The sequence below is a fragment of the Centruroides sculpturatus genome, unplaced genomic scaffold (genome assembly GCF_000671375.1).
Source record: "Centruroides sculpturatus isolate CEXI.00-Female unplaced genomic scaffold, Cexi_2.0 scaffold39, whole genome shotgun sequence".
Classification (NCBI taxonomy): domain Eukaryota; kingdom Metazoa; phylum Arthropoda; class Arachnida; order Scorpiones; family Buthidae; genus Centruroides; species Centruroides sculpturatus.
This window is the reverse complement of record NW_019384314.1, coordinates 871,428-894,075: the sequence shown is the minus strand read 5'-3', so window position 1 is coordinate 894,075 and position 22,648 is coordinate 871,428. Positions and strand designations below refer to the sequence as shown.

Here is a 22,648-nt window from a genome sequence, read left to right as displayed (position 1 = left end):
TAAAGGAGGCCATTGAAAATATATCAGAATTAAAGCAAAAGATAACATGTAAGTTAGCAGCAGGAAAGAATCCAAGAGTGATACTATTAAATGTACCTAACAGAATAGAGGAAGAGGAAATACTTCAAATAATGAAAGAACAGAACAACATTTGGAAAAATATAGACAGCAATACAATTATTGAAAATTGTAGAATCAGTACAATAATTAAAGGAAATAAAAGTAGGGAAAACTGCAGACATGTAGTGATAATGGTAACTCCACAAATTAGAAACATCATAATCAACCAACAGAAAATAGCTATGTCCTGGTCAACGGTAAGAGTGGATGATTTTGTGCCGGTGATCAGATGTTACCGATGCTGTGGTTTCGGGCACTGGGCAAGGGACTGCAAAAAGGACCAGATCTGCAGCCAGTGTACTAAGGCACATAGCTACAAGGAATGCACGGCAAAAAATCAAATTCCTTAATGCACCAACTGCTTGCAGGCAAACAGAGGATTGCCACCAGGAAAAAGGAAAGCTACAAACCATAACTCTTACAGCAACCAATGTCCAACATTACTTAAAATCAAGGAGCAAATAATAGGGAAAATAAACTATGAATAATAATAATGAAAACAACAACACTCTGAACAAAAGCAAAAATTATAATCAAAGTAACAAACAATTTCAAGAAGGAAAAAAGATGGGATTCAACATACTACATCTGAATGCCCAAAGAGCCAAGGCCCCTAGCTCCATATTAATGCATACAGCCAGTAAAATTAAAGCAGACTTGGTGCTACTGCAAGAACCATACACGATCAATAAAACAATTGTAAACCTAGGCCACTGGCAAATATTATACAAAACCAATGGGAAAACACCAAAAAGCTGTATTGCCGTAATCAACAGAACAATAGACATTGCACTAATACCAAAACTTTCTTCAAACATAATAACAACAGCAGTAATTCACCACAACCCGCCTATTTATATAATCAATGCATATTTATCACCAAATATGGATGACAACAAAGCGATATGGGAAATAAACAAAGTTCTAAGAAGTATTGATAGTAAATATGTGATATTGGCGGGAGATCTAAACGCCAAATCAGGCATTTGGTTTAACACAAAAGAAGACAAAAGAGGAGAAATGGTTATGGAGACGATGGAGGAGTTTGGATTAATTTCCACAAACATGTCAGACCACCCAACGTTCTACACAATTAACGCAAAAGGTTGGACAGACGTGTGTCTGGTTAAAGAAGATCTTGCCCAGTATATCACCAACTGTGAAACGCTTTTAACCACTACGGGTAGTGACCACAGATATATATTAACAGAAATTAACAATATGGAGTTCTATAATGAATATACCACCTTCAGCAAGAAACATTTAAACTGGGATCACTTTAGGATGGCATTTCAGAACAACTGGATTAGTCACGAATATCCAAAAATCAACACTATCAAAGACATAGACAGATACACTGAACTCTTAACCAAGGACATTCAATTAGCAGCAAAACAGGCCAGTAAAACCAAAACAAATCAGTCTAAGGGGAAAACCCATTGGTGGACAGAGGAATTAGAAAGACAAAGGAAAAACACGAACAGAATGAGGAAGCAATACCACAGAGAGGAAAACGAAGCACACAGGATAACCCTAAGGGAAAAGTATAAAGAACAATTAAAAAAATATAAAAAGAAGATAAACGCAACAAGAACAAAGGCTTGCAGAGAGTTTTGTGATAAATGTAACGACAAAGGCCCCTGGGAGCTCCCATATAAAACGGTAATGAGGAAAAAGAAAAAATTCTACCTACCACACATCATAAACTGGACTGAAGATTCAGACAGAATTGGAAAACACAATATAGAGGAAAACATTAAGAAACTATTGGAATTCCACTTTCCAAGGGATAATACAGACAACAGTAGTATTACGACAAATAACCAATTAGACAAGAATAAACAAGGGAAATTAGAACAAGAAGAACACTGCAAACTATTCACATTTTTAGAAATACAGGAAGCCATCTTTTCAATGGCCAAAAAGAAAGCACCGGGGCTGGACGAAATAACTACTGAAATGCTGACAAATGCATACATGGAAATTCCAATAGTCTTCTCCATATTATATAACGAATGCCTGAAAAAAGGCTACTTCCCGGATATTTGGAAAACTGCCAATATAAAATTAATCATGAAAAAAGAAGATACAAACTCACCAACAGACTATAGACCAATTAGCCTTCTTCCCACCATGGGGAAGGCATTGGAAGGCTTAATAATCAATAGAATGAACTGGGAATTGTATACCAAAGGTAAAAATCATGTTAATCAATTCGGCTTTAGACATAAAAAATCAACAACACATGCAATATTAAGTGTCAAAAACTTTGTTTACAAAGCCTGGGAAAAGAATAATCATGCGTTACTCATATCAATAGACTATTCTAAGGCATTTGACCACCTCCGATGGAAAGACATCAATGAGAAACTAGATGAATTACAGGACACAAAAATTGAAACAAAACTACTTAAAAGTTACTTACATAATAGGCATATAGAGTTTCACGCAAATAATATACACCTGAAAAAAGATATCAATAGAGGCTGCCCGCAGGGATCGCGTTTAGGACCGTCCCTGTGGAACTTGGTCTTTGATGACCTACTTCAAAAGTTTGACAATAAAAACAACTTGAAAATCCAGGCATTTGCGGATGATTTGATGATAATGTTGGAGAATAAGAATTGTGATCACCTCACAGATTTTGCAAATAAAACATTACAAGAAATTCAACAATGGAGCAATCAACATTGCCTTCCTATTAACTATGGTAAGTGCCAAGCTTTAGTGTGTACGAGGAAGAACAAACGTGGACAATTGAAAAAAACTTTCAAATTAAGGATGAATGGAAACAGAATCAAACAAGTTAAATACTTAAAATATCTGGGGGTATTCTTAGACCCCAATTTAAGCTGGCACTACCACATAAAAGAAATTACTGATAAAACAAAGCAAAAAGTTAACCAGATCAACTGGATAATGGGGAAATATTGGGGATTGTCTCCGAAGAATTGTACACTGATTTACAAATCAGCTATTGAGCCAGCCATCCTGTACGCGGTACCTGTTTGGCAAGATGCCATAAAGAACATTCATATAAGAAAAAAATTGATGACTGTCCAAAGAATGGCAGCAATCAAAATCACCAAGGCTTACAGAACCTCGCCTACGGACGCCCTTTTAGCTATAGCTGGCATCACACCTATCCACATCACCGCAATGTCGACAACGTGGAAATGGTTTATAAAAAATGAAAACATTTGGAAATTAACACCAGAAGAAATTCAAAAGAAAATTAAATATAATATTCTCCCCAGGAACATAACAGAAATCCCAAACATTATTAAAAACACTGAAATTGATAAAACTAATAACAACATTAATATTGATACACATCCTGCGGAGAGGAACTTATATACAGTAGACATGGATTATGATGATAAAGACGAAAACCAGTTTCACTGGATAGCGTTCACGGATGGATCAAAACAAGTTGATGGAGTGGGAGCAGGTGTATATATAAAAAAACAGGGTACTAACACCACCAGTTACCAAGCCAGCCTAAAGCTTGCAAAATATTGCTCAAACGGCCAAGCGGAGATTTGGGCAATTTACTATGCATTAAAACACATAAATGGAAACCTCGATAAATACAAAGGAAACATTAAAATCTATGTTGACAGCAGAATGGCACTGCATACATTAAAGAAAAACAGAAACATCACCATGCTGGGCAGTGAAATGATTAAAGAAGCCCAAAAGGTAGCAAACAACAGAACTATAAAATTCAATTGGATCCCGGCACACAGAGGCAAGGAGGGTAATGAGACCGCAGACCTCCTGGCAAAAAAGGCATGTCACCATAATACAAACATCACGTATAAAAGACTACCGAACTCTGCACTCAATCATCACCTAAGACAATGGGAAATAGAAAAATGGCAGAGCGAATGGAACCAATCGAGCACCGGAAGACATTGCTTCAGTTATATACCATACATAAAGGATAGGTTAAAAAATAAGCATTTTAGGATAAGGCACGAAACCACCCAAGTATTAACGAATCACGGCAAATTCTCTGCCTATTTGCACAGGATTAAAAAAACAGATAATGGAAAGTGCCATTGTGATGGAGTCAGCGAAGGGGACGCAAACCACTACATCTATGATTGTAACATCTACGACCAATTCAGATATCCATTATATAGAGAATGCATAACACAAGGAGTTGGATGGAGACCCCAAGCAAATGAAATATTTAACAGAAAGGAAATCTGGGAACAACTAGAAAATTTTGTCAGGAAAACTAAAGCACTGCTACCTGACTATCACTACAACATGGAAACTCAAGGTACTAATTCGGATCTCAACAATGACACTCCGGAGGAATCGGACTCACAAAGGAGTGAGATCTTTAGCAGTGATAGTGAGGACAGCGACTACGACTTATATTAGACTCTACAGGGCTTCAGGACAGAAGACTTGCTATTATTGTTGCAGCCTTGTAAGTAGCAAGGCTTCACAATTCCAAGTGTATTATGATTGACCACAAAGACATTGTAAATAGTGTATATACTCAATCCTGTTATATAATTGTATCACAGGTATGAAAGAATTGTACTGTTAGCATGCAAATAGCATGTCTTGTACTCCATTGTCATCCTGTTAACAAGAACAAACTATTTATATCATGCAAAATGCATGAAATTGTTGCATTCATCTGTTTTCATGTAAACCAATTGTATATTTTGTTGCAAACTGTAACCTTTATTTTGCTTTTAAAAAACAGAACCCGATGCTGGCGCTCGTGGGACCCCATGGGGGTGACCCCAGTTGCACTTATTTTCCGACTTTCCTATCTCCCTTTGTTTCTTCTTCCCACTAATTCTTCTCACTTTTCTAGACCTTCTTTCCTACTTCTTAAGGGTTAAGTTTGTAGTACGACACAGACAGCCCTCTAAATCTGTTACTCCATCTGTATGTATGAGGTCCAGTGGAATTTTTATAAATATTGATACAAATAAAAATTCAGATTGTAAATAGCTGTATTTATTTACATTCAAATAAAGCATTGAGACATTTTCAGTTTCAATGTTTAATTAGATGTAAGGATTGAGTAAATATAACAGAATTTTTATAAAATATATTCAAGATTAAAGGATCTGGAAAATTCCACAATTCTTTTATAATGAAATGTCATAATGCTTGTCCATTAATTATATATAACTTTTGTTGATGATGATGACTTTATCGGAACAATCAAAATTTCCTATTAAATCCTATACAAGATTTTCTTGTGATAATTAATTGTTATTTCGCTTTCTATTAAATTTTTGATAATTTAATCTGTTAACATGAAATAATATATTTAACGCAATAAATCACTTACATGTACTGTACAGGTAAAAAAACACAAGTTCAACTATTAATATTATCTACTAAAAGTTCAAAAACTTTCTAGGAAATGAAATATTTATGTACAGTACTTCACATAAGGCATGTTGCTAAGTTACTGTATTAGTATTTAGACATATTTAACATATTTCCACAAAATTTCACATGTACACGTCTTTCAAAAGAAGGCATTCAACTTGAAATCGATCTTCTTACTTGAAACTTTATATTTAACCTATTTCAGGAATGAGAAAAATAATGGATTTAATAAGAATTTACATAAATGTATGCATCAAGCCGAATTTGTTCCGAGTCAATTAGTTATTAATAAAAGAAATATTTAACAATTTTCGTTGTTTTGAATGTTAGGACATTTTGAGAATGTTTCAACAATTCTCAAAATGTGGTAACACAAGGGAAAAACTAATAAATTGAATGATTTAACTAATTGCAATTGTACAACAAAATTCCTTTTGTAAGAAAATGTACAAATGATGAATAATACGAATAAGAAGCGAAAATTTGTTCTATATATTATTTGAGTCTTACTTGATTATCAAGAACTCATTCGAAAAATCCATTTATATTAATTTGAAACAAATACTTCTCAGGAATAACGAAGTATAAATTCAGGTATTAATCTCACGCTTCAGTCGTTTATTAAATTCCATTCGAGCATAATTTCCTCGTAATTTCAATTTATCTTCTTGTAATAAATTTGTTTAATTCGAGATCTTGAGCGTACAAATTAATTCGTGCAAGAGGCATAAATTTCATCAAATGAATCAATAAAGAATTGCATAACAAAATTTAATTCTTCTGTTTCTAAGGATCGTGACTTTTGTGAGAAGCCGGAGATGGGGTCGATGGATTTCGGTGTAAATCCCGCTTGTCAGCAACAGTCCGGTGAAGGCCTGGATGTCACTGGATGGCTTTATCGGGTTAGAATCTGGTAGGAGGGCGTTTCTAAATGGGGGGTGCGATGGGTACGTCGATAGGGTAACAGGTGGACAGGTTAATAAAACAACAAATTTAATAAGCTAACCCAAGGAGTATATAGAAGCTACAGCCCTAAGTCTATATGCAATTACAATATTTGTCTTCGTTTGCTAATACATTTAAGATCTGAACGATTACAACTATCTAAACACATACGCTAATTGACCGAGAGAGTGTGTTTAAAATTCTAATTATAACACCTCGAGGAGATGATCCATTGTTTCCGATCCAGTTTCTATGGATTGTCGGAGAAACTCAACTTCTGGTCGACGGTCGGCGAAACTGTAGGGAGGTATCTTGGAGAACGAGGAGACGATACGTCACACACACCGAGAAATGAGGACTTTCCCTTATAAAATCTTATCAAACAATAATTATCATAGGCACAATGGACAGATTATATCAGAATGTAAAGCAAGATAAAAGTTATTTTAACGTATTGATAAACTTTCATACCTACATCATCAACAGTCGTTTTGCTAAGGCTAGTCGACCAGTTCGTGTAAGAAGGCCCCTACCTGTCTCTTAAACTTAACATACACTCTGTTATTTTTCGTGGTCGGGTAGTGGCATCTGTATTCTCTTGTAAAATTGCACTGAACATAATCACTGATCTGATCTCGTCATACAGTCACACTGTGCTTTATCCTGCGTGAAAGCTATTGTTTCTATAAGTAATAGCAGCTCTGCCTCTTCAAAACTAACTAATAACGACAAATGAAGTTTAAATGTTCTTTTATCTTTTGAAGCAAACTGAATACCTTTTAACTTTAACAGATTTTTAAACGTTAGAAAATTTTCTAATGTCATGCAATTTTGGTGAAGGAAATTTCAAATATTAATGGTGAATCTGCTGTTGAAAATCTTTGAAAACTCTTCAAAGTTGGGATATCTTATTCTAATTACTTCGTTGGTTTCGGTTCATTTTAATTAACAGAAAACGTAAATTAAAGAAGATTTTTCATTTATCTTATTAGATGAAGTCGTGTTTAAATACTAAAACTTTTAAGTTCTGTTTAATATTGTTTAAAGTTGATTGAAATTATTTCATTTTCTATCACAATCATTATTATCATTTGATAAATTCCGACGAAATATGGTCCATAATTTCACAGGAGCCTCCATTTTCCTTTGGCCTTACTACATATCATATTCTTTTTATATCTACCATCATTTTCAAGCAATAGATGATGTCTCAGTTGTTACGATTTAACATTTCCGATTCAGTTTTTTTTCCTGTGTTTTTAATAATATTTTTACAACATCGAGTACTAACATCTGGTTTTAGTGTCGAATTTCTTATTTTATACTTTAAACACCAGTAAAAAAAAAACTTTATAAGAGAGTCAAGTGTCAATTTCTAATGCAATTTTCTTTTCTTATCTACACTTGCTCTCTTGGATTAAAACGTGGCTTATGGATAATGATCGCTTAACAGTACAAGTAAAGAGTGTCAAGTCTACACGTATCTATTAACAGAAAACGAATGAGATACTCGAGAATTCCAATCTCTAGAGAAGTATCTCGCCACTTACTTTTATCGCTACGACACAATGCATTAACATTATAACAGCTTCTGGCTGTAAATCTTATTTATCTATTCGAATTAAATTATAAAATCTCCTTGTAAATCTATTTCATTCTAAACTTTGGATACGTTTTAACGTCGTTCTCTACATTTAATTATAAAAATTTAACGTAATTTTTGAAGCATAAACTACAAATCCTCAATAATCATAGGAGAAACCGTAGGACAAACCATAGGAGAACTTAAATCCGTAAGTTACATTAATTAATTTATTACATGTTACAAACTTAATCAACAATTATTGACGTATATACGAAGTGACTGTAAGAAACTACTCCGTTAACGGTAAGGAGATTGTAAAGTTTCACCTGGAAAGATAAAAATATAATACTTCTGAGTTGCTCTTTACATTTAAATTGTAACAATGATACATGTATAAATTGTTTAAAAAAAATTATATTTTATAAGAATGAAGATAATAAAACCTTATTGTGCAATTGTTTACAATTGGGAATTTAATAATCCTTCTACAGATGGATAAGTCTCTCTTAAATATTCTTATTTAATCGTTTATATGGCCATAAATTGATGAAATTTGTGGTGACATAAACGATATTTTCAATTTTAGAATAGATAAAAGCAAAACATTAATTCAATACTTTTATTAAACATTTTTAACGATATAATTTGATTAATTATTTCATAGAAATGCCTTCTTAAATAAAAACTTATTTTTTTCTCCTTTTTCACGCTTTTTTCTTTAAGAAAATCTCAGAATTTTCTTACTCTTAACCACTCTTTTTTCACTTTTAATCTTTAAATATCCTATCAACGACGATGATATACAGAGTTAATTTTTAAAATCTTTCAAAAAAAAAACATTATTATATAAACTTCAAAAATCAAACATTTATAAACATAAAATATTCTTTTTTATTCTATAAAATATTGTTATCTTCAGCATCAATAATTCAATATCTTTAGATAAAAGAACATGATGTGATTTTTCTATAAGAATCTCACCCAATTAATAATTGAGATAAGAAATTTATTTAAAAAACCCCCCCACACAATTGTAAATTTAAAAAATATTTGTAAAATGAATAAAAAGTTCTTCAAATATTCTCAGAAATGTTCTCAATTAAAGTAATTATGTTCTTGGTCGTTGTTTACTTTTCCATTATGATAAGGTTAAATAAACCTATTAAATTTTTCATTAAAGTTCCTTTACAGTTTTATTAATTAAATAATATTATATAAAATGTATGCAAAATAAATAATTAAGTAAATGTGCACAGATCAAATTATTCACATGTAAAATGCCGACAGATTTTAATATCTTAAATGTATGCACTCCAAGGAGAATTTAATGTTTATGACTTCTATAATGTTTATTCTCTATTTAATTATGGAAATATTCTAATTGATATTTGTAATTTATGAAACGATCGAATAGTCACGAACTGATTTGAATCCCAATGGGATTAAATCTTCACTCAAATTAATAATTTAAGAGTAGTAATGGAGAGTTTTAGATGGACTTTCTCCTCCCTAAAGTTGTTATTACTTTTCAGTTATTCGTCATCTGCTGTTTAAGACTTTGAGATGCGGTTGAGATGATTTTATAGATGTAATTCTACAGCATTATTATGCTGTAGAATACATAGAAACAGTATAATAACAAGTAGACTTTTGAAAATTATGAATGAAGGAAGTTTTCAGACATAACTACAATAGAATTTAAAAGATTTAATGAAATTCCTTAACAAATTCTTAAAAATTCGCAAAATATTTTCGAGAAATGGTGAAAAATTATAAAAATATAAACAAATATTTAGTAGTAATAATGTTCTTTATCTCCTCGGATTAAAACCCCAATTCTGAACCAATTTTCTATCCGATTAATCGTCATTTGGAAGAAGAGATTTTGTTAATTGCCTCTAAATTATCTTCGTTAATGTCTTGTCATTCTATTAGACTCAAATAAATAACTATAATTCATTTATACCATCCAACGATTAGAATCGATTAGAATCTCTATCAGATATACAACAATAAATATTCCACATAAATATAATTTCTTTAAAATAATGTTCTGTTTATTAAATTAGTAATAACCTTAGCCAATATTTACAGGCAAAAAAAAATATTCGAGAACAATTTTATTTTACTATCTCAGAATGAATTTTATATATAAAAGACACTCAAAAGATAAGATCCTGTTCGATTGGTTGAAAAGTGCAGTATATTTTTACGTAAATTTGACGTCATTCTTTAAATTTTACAGTAAGAAAAATTTTAAAAATGACGTCAAATTGAATAAAATTGCGTAATATTTCAATACTAAACGAATAGAGTTCATGTTTTTTGAGCAGAGATGCTGTTAAAATGGAAGAAAAGTATAAGTTCAGTTTAAGTTATTCATAAAAATTTCTTTTATATAATATTTTAAGAAATTTTCGCTATTTGATTCAAAAGCACACTTTTTCTTAGAATTTCTTAGCTTCTTAATAATTTATACAATTTTTCTGCATCCTTTTCTCATAAATAAACAATGTTTTGTGTATTTTTCATTCATATCTAAGTAGAAAAACTCAAATTTAACGAATAGATATTTTGATTATGTGAAGAGAGAATACGTTTTAATAACATTTTATTTGATTAAAAGTTGGAAATTAGCTATAGTAAAATAGGGATTCAAACAAATGTCAAATGCAAAGCTTGTAAAAACTCTTATACTAAATCTAAATTAAGAACCTGCATTTGTTTCTAAATGTAGACTACAAATTGTATTAAAATTGTTTAAAAAATAAAAAAAATTGATGAGAAATTAAGTTCAATTTTTGTCCTTTAATTAATATTATAAATTTATAAAAATACTATTATTTGTTTTTTATACATTTTCATTTACTGTAGTCGAGTAAGTCATTAAGAGCATTAAATTGGACAAACATTAATGAACATTGTGCTAATTTAAAGCTGTTATCTAACATATAATCATTATATATCTCTATTCTAATCATTTATTTAAAGCTGCGTATGGAAACTCGATCAAATTTCTCATTGTTGAACGTATAATATAGTATCTACTTACTCCTTAAATGTCAAAAAAGTGGCTTTATAATCCATAATTTTCCTTTTAAGACCCAAAGATTTCAAATATTCGAATGAATAATATCTTTCTATAATAATTTAAATGTAGCAGCAAAGAAGAAACAAATGTTAATCAAGAAATTTCCAAAATAAATTCATTTTTTAAGAAAATGTAAAATATTAGCTAAATTTAGATACATTTTAAGAAATAATTTATATTGAAAAAATTAGAAAATTTTCATTTCTTTCGAATAAAAAGTTGCATTTATCACTTAAATGGTTGGGTAATCAAACGGATTAAGTTATATTGAAAGAACAAACAGGGTGTGTAGAAGACGACAATAATGAATTGTCAATAATTTAGTAGAATATACTGATGGGGTATGTGGGAATTATGTCAACAGCGAATGGCCTATAGATGGCAAACGAGCAGATGTTTGTGAATTCCACAAATAGAAATTTATATCGAATACTCGTCATAATCATCTCTCTGGATGTTTATCGATTTTTCATTAAATCCCCACTTTAATAATATTTCCCCTTTGATCGATACACAAAAGATTATCTTACGCATCTTTTAGAGCCAAGTACGTCGCTTCCAATAACAATTTTTGAAAATATAATAAAGCCCTTGTTATACAACACCTAAGTAAATTAAAGATAACTCAGGATCAATTATGTAAGCTTACACTTTAAATTTATATTTTTAAAAATAAAATTTGTAGCTTTACATAGCAGATAATCTTTTTTCTAATATAAAAATTGTAAGAATATAAATAAAAGGTGCAATTATTTATTGTGACATCGTCACAATGCCGGGCTGCAATTTATTTAATTAAAAATATATATGCTTTCCACCTCAAATTAGCAGTTGCTTGCCCCTGTAAATCATACTTTCCCTTTAACAATAGAGTCGTGCCGTTCATCTATCTAACACCTTTCAGGGGAAAAATTTTTGAATTGAATTAATTTAACCTTCGGTTTGTATCGGAAGTTTGTATATAGTTAATCGGGACCTCCTGTATCCTAAATCCTTGCAAATAGATTATGTAGACGATATCTTGTAAAGAAATTTATATAAATGATATACAAGAACGTTGTCTGTAAAGTGAAATAAAGATCAATTTTCATACATGAAGTTCAATTTTTATAATTTCCTATTGTCTCTTGTAGTATGTGCTTAAAAAATCTTTAATTTATTGAAAAGTTATTTTCTTACTCGCCTAAAAGTTCCTGTTCTTGTATCATTTAAGTATTAAGATTATTCATATAAAAGAATTAAGATTTAAATAATATATCAATTATCTTAATGTTATAAAGAATGAAATAGGGAAGATTAACATGCCAGAATTAAAATATCGTAAAAGTAACGAAGCTATGGCAATGGTAACGTTATCGTTTTGTTCATTGATTTCTAGATTAAGTGCCGAAGAATTTCATTAATCTCCAATTACTCGTAATCATCGTCAAAGATTTCTATTTTAGAGTTTTCTTATTAGAAGAAAGAAAACTAAAATGATGGTTTTCTTTCTTGTGTATCAAAAAATATATTTTCTATTTCTAATCGAAATATCTAAATAAAATCATCAGATCGCTTTTAATATGGAAAAATCATCATTTCTATTAATTTATTTCTATAGAAAATTTATATAAAATGATAAAAATACAAACAATTTCTATTCTTTTACTTTGTATTTCTTCTCGGATGTTTAGAACAGTTTATATAGTAAAACAAAAAAATTTATTTTTCTGTTTAATACAGTTACACACTGAATGGGGTTTTTTACATTATACAGTACATAATACCAATTCAAACATAGATATATCAGCACCATAACATCATGTTTTATATAAAAATAGATTCCTAAGTTATTGTTTTTTATTTACCTGAAAAGTATTTATAATGGGAGTATTTAGCATCAATTAGAGATGTTAGAAACCGCTTTAATTAATGATTGTCATTATAAGATTTAAAGATGCTGTAGAAAAATTTCTCTTTTTATTCTGCCTATTTACAATTGAGGCAGGAAATAAGCTTCTTTATTTAACTAATATTGTGAAAATCTAGCAAAATGTGTTGATTATTATTTATATAAAAGAAGAAAATCTATAAAGCAGTCTAGAATCTTTATACTTGAGATATTATCCGGTTTAATATTCGCCTACGAATTTTAACTCGCTTAATTAACATTAATACGATAAAAATTAAAAAACCTTTACTACATGAAGTGAAAAATATTGTAAAGACGTTGACAAATGTTTAAAGTAAAACAAATTTGTGAAAAATCTTTAAGAAAAAGTCAAATATTTATCGGCAAAATCGGTAAATTTTGCAGCTAGTTTTTGTTTATTTATTTACCTAATAATCTAATGTAAATTTAATACTCTGATAATCTGTATGCACTAGCAATTTAAGCTATCTTAATAATAGCAGTAGAAACTGTAAAGACTGGCTAAACGTTTAAACTAAATTTAAATGGATTCATTTCTTCAATCAGATCAAGAAAATGATGTTTCAATCAGTTAAAATAAATCTGTTTTTATACTACAAATAGCTTCTCATATTGCGTAGGTGCAGCCACTGTGTTTTTGAAATCTCGCAGTTGCCTATTGAATAACAAGTGAAAACTATCCGTCTTAGTATTTTAGAGTAGTGTTGCTTAGCTTTATTCAACTAGCTTACTTTAAGCTACATTCATTGCTAGTGCATATATACAGTTTTTTGTAGAAAATATAACTTAGAGTGTAATATAGGTACTGGAACGTGTAGTACAGAGTAATTCTAAAACATTTCAATATTCTTTTTATAATAAATTCCCAAGAAACGAAAGAATTTACGTGTTTTAAAGTTCGAGTGACAAGAAGTAATTAATTATAGGCAAGGAATTCGTCTTAAAAAAAGGTGTTTGTCTTGGTCAAAAATTCTTTTCCATGGGAGAAAATTATTATTACAGTGTCTAAAGAACGTCAATTAATTTTTTCGGTAGTCTTGTTTTGAACGAAAGAATTTATAAATTTTCATTTAACGCCAAGAAACTTATTTTACTTATAACGTATGATGTTCTTTTATTTATCTCACAGTACTGCATTCTTTCTCCTGAATTACAATCATTTGCTATCGATTAATTAAGTTGAAACGTAGAAAATTAATTGAATGAATTTTGTAAGAATTTGTTTAATGTTAAATGATATAACGATTCAATAGCTTTAAAATGTCGAATGCCAGGAATTTTTTAGTGTGAGAAAGAAACGTAAAGAACTTCTGATAAAAGTAAGTACCAAAGACGGATATACTCCATCTGACATTTTATTTGAATAAATAAGAAGCTATTTTAAAAAAACTTCAATGCTTTCTTTTAGGAAGTTACTAAAAGTTTTATGAGCATTTATGAATATTTCGAGTTGCAGTTTTGAAGAATTGCCAAATGGGAATCACCTGAGTTGAATGGACGCACTTAGAGATCTTAGAAGAGATCTCTACCAAACATAAAGAACAATGTATAACTTTAAATGGAAATTTAAGAAAAACACATTTGAAAATGTGTTTTGTGACGATCTGACAACACTAAAAATGTATATAAATACATTTCGAAACACTCGATGGAGATCTTTCTCTAAAATACGAAAATGATTGTAGCACAAATATTTTGTGCAAGCTTAAAATAATCGTTAATTTATGTTTGCTCTTTCATCTATTAAATATAGTATTTTAAGTTAAAAAAAGTCTTCAAAATTTAAACTATTAATGATTAAAATGTTACATAAAATACGATTTTTTCTATTGAGATGTGTTAAAAATTACATGTTACAAGAAACTAGAAAACAGATTACGGATGTAAAGGATAGGTTTGGAAACAGCGAGGGAAATAAATGAAGATTNTTCTTTTTAACACATTAAATGAATGACGAATATAATGATTTATCTTAGAAACGTAACCATGTTTACTATCTTTTCTTCGTTCGAAAATTAATTAATTAAAACGGATTTAATATTAATATTATTTATTTTATAAACTTGCTAATTTTTTATCAAATTAATTTTTTAATTCCATCAAAATTTAAAAATTTAAAATGTTTATCTAATATTTGTTTAGAGAATAATTTATGATTATGTACAGGTTAGAACCTTTCCTAATGATTAGATAAAAATCGTTTAAAATTTTTAACGCTCAACGATTTCTATGATGAAGGATAAATAGCAATAAAATGAATATATTTATTAAAGAATTAATCATTTAAGAATATAATTTATCGATTTTTGGGAACACAACTCGTAATTTAATTTTACTTGTTTTTAAATTTAAATTCTCATCGCTGTTAAGTCTAACCAATTCGTTAGACTTAACACATGACGTGACAAAGACTGGCACTTCGACTTAAGACGTAGAATTCATTCCACACCAATGTAACAAACAAACCGCTAATTGATGGTACCTTTCAACTCACGCCAGGACACAAAATCCCATCGATATTAAAGAACTGAAGGGATTAGCGAGAGATTAAACTGTAAAAGGAACTTCCAAACAGAAATCGATAATCATCGTGTGATCAGAAAATCCAGAGGTAGACCATTCGTGAACCAAATAAGTGATAGTAAAAGATCTTTTATCTATACAATATGAGACCATAATCATAGAGGTGATCTAAGCTATAATGGAGATGGTGGTTTCTAAAAAAAAAACCTTTCTTCACGTAAGAAACTTGTTTTAAATGAAAATTCTGATATTTTTCTATTCAAGAAATGTAATAATTAGAAAATGTATGAAGTAATATTCGTTGCTGTTAGGAAAACAAAGTAACTTGTAATGAAAAAAAGTAATTCCTGTAGGAAAATAATCTGTTACATGCTACTGAATTGGGTGGACGAATGTTGTTTCTAGTGTAATTGGTTTCACCAATCACATTCTTGAATGACATCGACCATCTTGTTTAACCGAGATGAAAGTTTTTCCTTTGATTAAACTAAAGAATATGCCTTGTCACTAATTGTTACATTCTATCAAATTAACTAAATATAAAAAAGAATTTATTTAATATTATTTATGTATTAATATTATTAAATTTCTTAACATAAAAGTGTAAAAAGTAATATACATTTTTAGAATCTAGAATTTAAAAGTATAAAACTTTATTGATTTATTCAAAAATAGAAACAGTAACATGTTATTTTTTTTTCTTAATGAACAGTTTTAGAAAGAAGAGATACTTCTTCAATCTAACAGCAGTTTTGTTTACATAAAATAATTTATAAAAGGTAATTTCTAAAAGGAATAAATCAATGCAAAAGTTATTAATTCCAATAGGATATGACACTTGAGTCTAGTTGATTCCTTTCACAGTAAACTGGAATTATATCAACCTTGAAATCTTTCTCTATTCAATTCCGATTTAACTTGAGTATTCTTACTGAAAACATCACGGCTTCATTAAAAGTTTCTTTCAACTTCAAATATTATATTCTAAACTTGTAAACAAACTTCAAATGCTATTACGAATGTCTTTTACATAAGGAGTGTTCAAAATTACGAAACAGTACGAACGAGAGTGAATAAAACAGCATTGCAGATTTTTGTTGTTGTTTAATAATTGATTGGTCTTACACCTCTTCTTTCTCTAACGTCAAAGAATATGGCGTATTTTTTACGTCAATTTGACAAAATTCACTGAATTTCTCACCGAAAAATCGAAAAGATGACATCAAATTACCATAAAAGTGTGTTCTATCTCAGCCAAAGAAATGAGTTAGATGTTTATTGGCTATGATCCTAAGTATTGTTCGTGTTTTCGTGCTTGTTAATGCTCGTCTTTTGTAATCTTTCTCTTCGTTAAATGCTTGAGAGTTTCGGGAAAATCCTCGGATGTTTTTCTCAATAAGAAAAGATGGAACGTCGTAATCTTCATGTAACCTACGAGGCGAAAAAAAGAAAAACAGGAAAAAATATTTTACATTATTAAGAAAAAATATGTTTGCTTTCGAGTCATTTCCTTTTTATTAAAATTTTATTAGTTTACTTTCCTTCTAACTTAACGTAGTACTAAGGTTTTCCAATTAACGTTAGAAAATTGCAATCTTGCAAATTTTCATCAAAGTCATAAAAAGATCGCAAAAACAGCATCCAAGTCATTTGTGTAAAATTGACTCAGAGATGGTCCGGCCATAAACTTCTTATGAAGGTGGTAAACACCTAGCAGTAAACAGATGAGTGACCATCTACATCCGAGTAAAGCACACCTGGATGAAATCTGCTCCCGAGGAAGAGTCGTGATTGGTTGGAAGTTCCCGTCCATAGTGACTTTAAATTGGAGGGCGAGCGAGAAAGGTAGTGGAGGAAAGGGCTTAGAACTAGTAGCACTAAAGTCTCAGGTACTTAGAAGGCCCGCTGAGAATAGAGGGAGAGAGAGTACACTCCTCCTTGAAATTACGCTCAGGTATGAGTAAGTGCTGAAACCGGACGAACAGTGCAGAAAGAGCCAATCCACTGACCGAGATCTCTCAAGGACTTGATCGTTTCCTTAAGATCATTTGGAAACACGAACCATCACACTTTGTACTATACATTCAGGTACTACTAATGTGTACAATTTGTAAATAAAGTGTATATACTTAACTGTCCTGAGTATAGAAGTGTACTTCCTACGGACCTACATCTAGAACATTTCAAGCAGTGTTTAACCTGATAAATCAACTTGAGGAGACGAATTTTAAGGAAGAAACTTCACTCCGGAGAAGTAATTAAAATACTGTCAAGATAATTATTTTTAATAAGAGAATAATTATTCAATAATTACTACATGAAGACACTCTTACTAACGTCTTGCTTGTAAAATCCGATAAGGAACATCTTAACACAGACGAAATTGATATTATATTACGTATTTTATTTTAATTTAGAACACTGGTTAGCGGTTAACTCTTACAGAATTTTCATAAAATTTCAAAAATCTAATTAAATTAATAGAAAATATAATAACTATAATGTAGAAATGTATTTTGTTTGTTTGAAATGAATAAATAATGATAAAAAAAATATATTTATAAAGTAAACGATAAACTTTCGTTTATTTTAAATTTATAACATTATTCTGACACTCCACATTTAATCGTCAGCAATATTTTAATGTAAGTTTACCATAGACGTTATAATTGTAATTCTAAATTATTCAACAGAAATTATATTGTTCATTATATCTTTTCATAATGGAAAAAGCAGAATACATTGATTTTTAAAAATAAACAGAGTCATTCAAAAAATGATTCTTTATCTATGTATGGATACAGATTATCCTCAAATATAGACAAAAAAGGTTCCCCTTTTATGACCTCACTTATATCTCACAGACTATGATATACACGACTGTCATCTAACTGAATACACATATTGTATGTATGCTTATCCCATTCGTGGCAAACGAACGTCTGATGTTAAGTGTACACATAAGAATCACAAGTGTGTCCCTGAAGAATGATCTGTGTTTTGTATAGAGACCTTCAAATCATTTGTGTTATACCAAAAGAAAAGCAATGAATTTCGTGACTTTTCCGGCTGTTATGAAATTTTATTTAAAAAATAACTTTTATATTATTAATCATAATAAATAAAATTGTCTGTGGCGCTATCTGTTATGAGATTTTGTTACAAAAACTTTTTATTTTATTAATTGCTATAAAATGGCAAAATTTTCAAATTTGAAGGCAGTGATGAGTTTTATAAAAAGAAAAAAAAAAATGTAAATGCTAATAACGAGTAAATTCGTTATGTCCGACCCGTCTCGAGATATGACAAGTGATCCCACTCTATCTTCCCCTATCAGCCCCATACCAAAATTTAATAGCATCAACGTGTCTTTCACACAAGCTACGGTGAAAATTTTGTTTCTTAATCTTCACTCCATCTTGAGATATTAAGCGAAATAGATGCCAACACCCACACACATATTTCCAAAGAATTTTTCTCAGTTTTTTTAATGACACTTGAATTTAGAAAGTCTCAAAATCTGGAGATTACAAAAAACTCGAAGCATCAAATTTGACACGACTCTATTACTTTCCCTTGTTATGTATGCGAACAACCAGGAAAGTGAAAAGAACTTAGAAATGTTCGTTGTGCATAATTCTTTATCTACCAATAACTAAAATGTTATATAACTCGAAGACAAACATATATATATATATAATAATTTTATATGAAACTTGTTTTAAATGAAAATTCTGATATTTCTCTTTTCAAGAAATGTAATAATTAGAAAATGTATGAAGTAATATTCGTTGCTGTTAGGAAAACAAAGTAACTTGTAATGAAAAAAAGTAATTCCTGTAGGAAAAGAATCTGTTACATGCTACTGAATTGGGTGGACGAATGTTGTTTCTAGTGTAATTGGTTTCACCAATCACATTCTTGAATGACATCGACCATCTTGTTTAACCGAGATGAAAGTTTTTCCTTTGATTAAACTAAAGAATATGCCTTGTCACTAATTGTTACATTCTATCAAATTAACTAAATATAAAAAAGAATTTATTTAATATTATTTATGTATTAATATTATTAAATTTCTTAACATAAAAGTGTAAAAAGTAATATACATTTTTAGAATCTAGAATTTAAAAGTATAAAACTTTATTGATTTATTCAAAAATAGAAACAGTAACATGTTATTTTTTTTTCTTAATGAACAGTTTTAGAAAGAAGAGATACTTCTTCAATCTAACAGCAGTTTTGTTTACATAAAATAATTTATAAAAGGTAATTTCTAAAAGGAATAAATCAATGCAAAAGTTATTAATTCCAATAGGATATGACACTTGAGTCTAGTTGATTCCTTTCACAGTAAACTGGAATTATATCAACCTTGAAATCTTTCTCTATTCAATTCCGATTTAACTTGAGTATTCTTACTGAAAACATCACGGCTTCATTAAAAGTTTCTTTCAACTTCAAATATTATATTCTAAACTTGTAAACAAACTTCAAATGCTATTACGAATGTCTTTTACATAAGGAGTGTTCAAAATTACGAAACAGTACGAACGAGAGTGAATAAAACAGCATTGCAGATTTTTGTTGTTGTTTAATAATTGATTGGTCTTACACCTCTTCTTTCTCTAACGTCAAAGAATATGGCGTATTTTTTACGTCAATTTGACAAAATTCACTGAATTTCTCACCGAAAAATCGAAAAGATGACATCAAATTACCATAAAAGTGTGTTCTATCTCAGCCAAAGAAATGAGTTAGATGTTTATTGGCTATGATCCTAAGTATTGTTCGTGTTTTCGTGCTTGTTAATGCTCGTCTTTTGTAATCTTTCTCTTCGTTAAATGCTTGAGAGTTTCGGGAAAATCCTCGGATGTTTTTCTCAATAAGAAAAGATGGAACGTCGTAATCTTCATGTAACCTACGAGGCGAAAAAAAGAAAAACAGGAAAAAATATTTTACATTATTAAGAAAAAATATGTTTGCTTTCGAGTCATTTCCTTTTTATTAAAATTTTATTAGTTTACTTTCCTTCTAACTTAACGTAGTACTAAGGTTTTCCAATTAACGTTAGAAAATTGCAATCTTGCAAATTTTCATCAAAGTCATAAAAAGATCGCAAAAACAGCATCCAAGTCATTTGTGTAAAATTGACTCAGAGATGGTCCGGCCATAAACTTCTTATGAAGGTGGTAAACACCTAGCAGTAAACAGATGAGTGACCATCTACATCCGAGTAAAGCACACCTGGATGAAATCTGCTCCCGAGGAAGAGTCGTGATTGGTTGGAAGTTCCCGTCCATAGTGACTTTAAATTGGAGGGCGAGCGAGAAAGGTAGTGGAGGAAAGGGCTTAGAACTAGTAGCACTAAAGTCTCAGGTACTTAGAAGGCCCGCTGAGAATAGAGGGAGAGAGAGTACACTCCTCCTTGAAATTACGCTCAGGTATGAGTAAGTGCTGAAACCGGACGAACAGTGCAGAAAGAGCCAATCCACTGACCGAGATCTCTCAAGGACTTGATCGTTTCCTTAAGATCATTTGGAAACACGAACCATCACACTTTGTACTATACATTCAGGTACTACTAATGTGTACAATTTGTAAATAAAGTGTATATACTTAACTGTCCTGAGTATAGAAGTGTACTTCCTACGGACCTACATCTAGAACATTTCAAGCAGTGTTTAACCTGATAAATCAACTTGAGGAGACGAATTTTAAGGAAGAAACTTCACTCCGGAGAAGTAATTAAAATACTGTCAAGATAATTATTTTTAATAAGAGAATAATTATTCAATAATTACTACATGAAGACACTCTTACTAACGTCTTGCTTGTAAAATCCGATAAGGAACATCTTAACACAGACGAAATTGATATTATATTACGTATTTTATTTTAATTTAGAACACTGGTTAGCGGTTAACTCTTACAGAATTTTCATAAAATTTCAAAAATCTAATTAAATTAATAGAAAATATAATAACTATAATGTAGAAATGTATTTTGTTTGTTTGAAATGAATAAATAATGATAAAAAAAATATATTTATAAAGTAAACGATAAACTTTCGTTTATTTTAAATTTATAACATTATTCTGACACTCCACATTTAATCGTCAGCAATATTTTAATGTAAGTTTACCATAGACGTTATAATTGTAATTCTAAATTATTCAACAGAAATTATATTGTTCATTATATCTTTTCATAATGGAAAAAGCAGAATACATTGATTTTTAAAAATAAACAGAGTCATTCAAAAAATGATTCTTTATCTATGTATGGATACAGATTATCCTCAAATATAGACAAAAAAGGTTCCCCTTTTATGACCTCACTTATATCTCACAGACTATGATATACACGACTGTCATCTAACTGAATACACATATTGTATGTATGCTTATCCCATTCGTGGCAAACGAACGTCTGATGTTAAGTGTACACATAAGAATCACAAGTGTGTCCCTGAAGAATGATCTGTGTTTTGTATAGAGACCTTCAAATCATTTGTGTTATACCAAAAGAAAAGCAATGAATTTCGTGACTTTTCCGGCTGTTATGAAATTTTATTTAAAAAATAACTTTTATATTATTAATCATAATAAATAAAATTGTCTGTGGCGCTATCTGTTATGAGATTTTGTTACAAAAACTTTTTATTTTATTAATTGCTATAAAATGGCAAAATTTTCAAATTTGAAGGCAGTGATGAGTTTTATAAAAAGAAAAAAAAAAATGTAAATGCTAATAACGAGTAAATTCGTTATGTCCGACCCGTCTCGAGATATGACAAGTGATCCCACTCTATCTTCCCCTATCAGCCCCATACCAAAATTTAATAGCATCAACGTGTCTTTCACACAAGCTACGGTGAAAATTTTGTTTCTTAATCTTCACTCCATCTTGAGATATTAAGCGAAATAGATGCCAACACCCACACACATATTTCCAAAGAATTTTTCTCAGTTTTTTTAATGACACTTGAATTTAGAAAGTCTCAAAATCTGGAGATTACAAAAAACTCGAAGCATCAAATTTGACACGACTCTATTACTTTCCCTTGTTATGTATGCGAACAACCAGGAAAGTGAAA

At 30.1% G+C, this 22,648-nt stretch overlaps 1 protein-coding gene across 1 annotated transcript; it reads left to right on the top strand.

The window, feature by feature from the left end:
- The first annotated feature begins 3,486 nt into the window (after positions 1–3,486).
- LOC111622777 lies at positions 3,487–4,515 on the top strand. The gene has a single exon (XM_023365202.1). It carries the CDS (start codon positions 3,487–3,489, stop codon positions 4,513–4,515), a length of 1,029 nt encoding a protein of 342 aa, XP_023220970.1.
- The last annotated feature ends 18,133 nt before the right edge of the window (positions 4,516–22,648 follow it).

Excerpts from the sequence above, each read along its gene's own strand:
- LOC111622777 (XM_023365202.1), top strand. The coding sequence starts at position 3,487 with ATGGATTATGATGATAAAGACGAAAACCAGTTTCACTGGATAGCGTTC.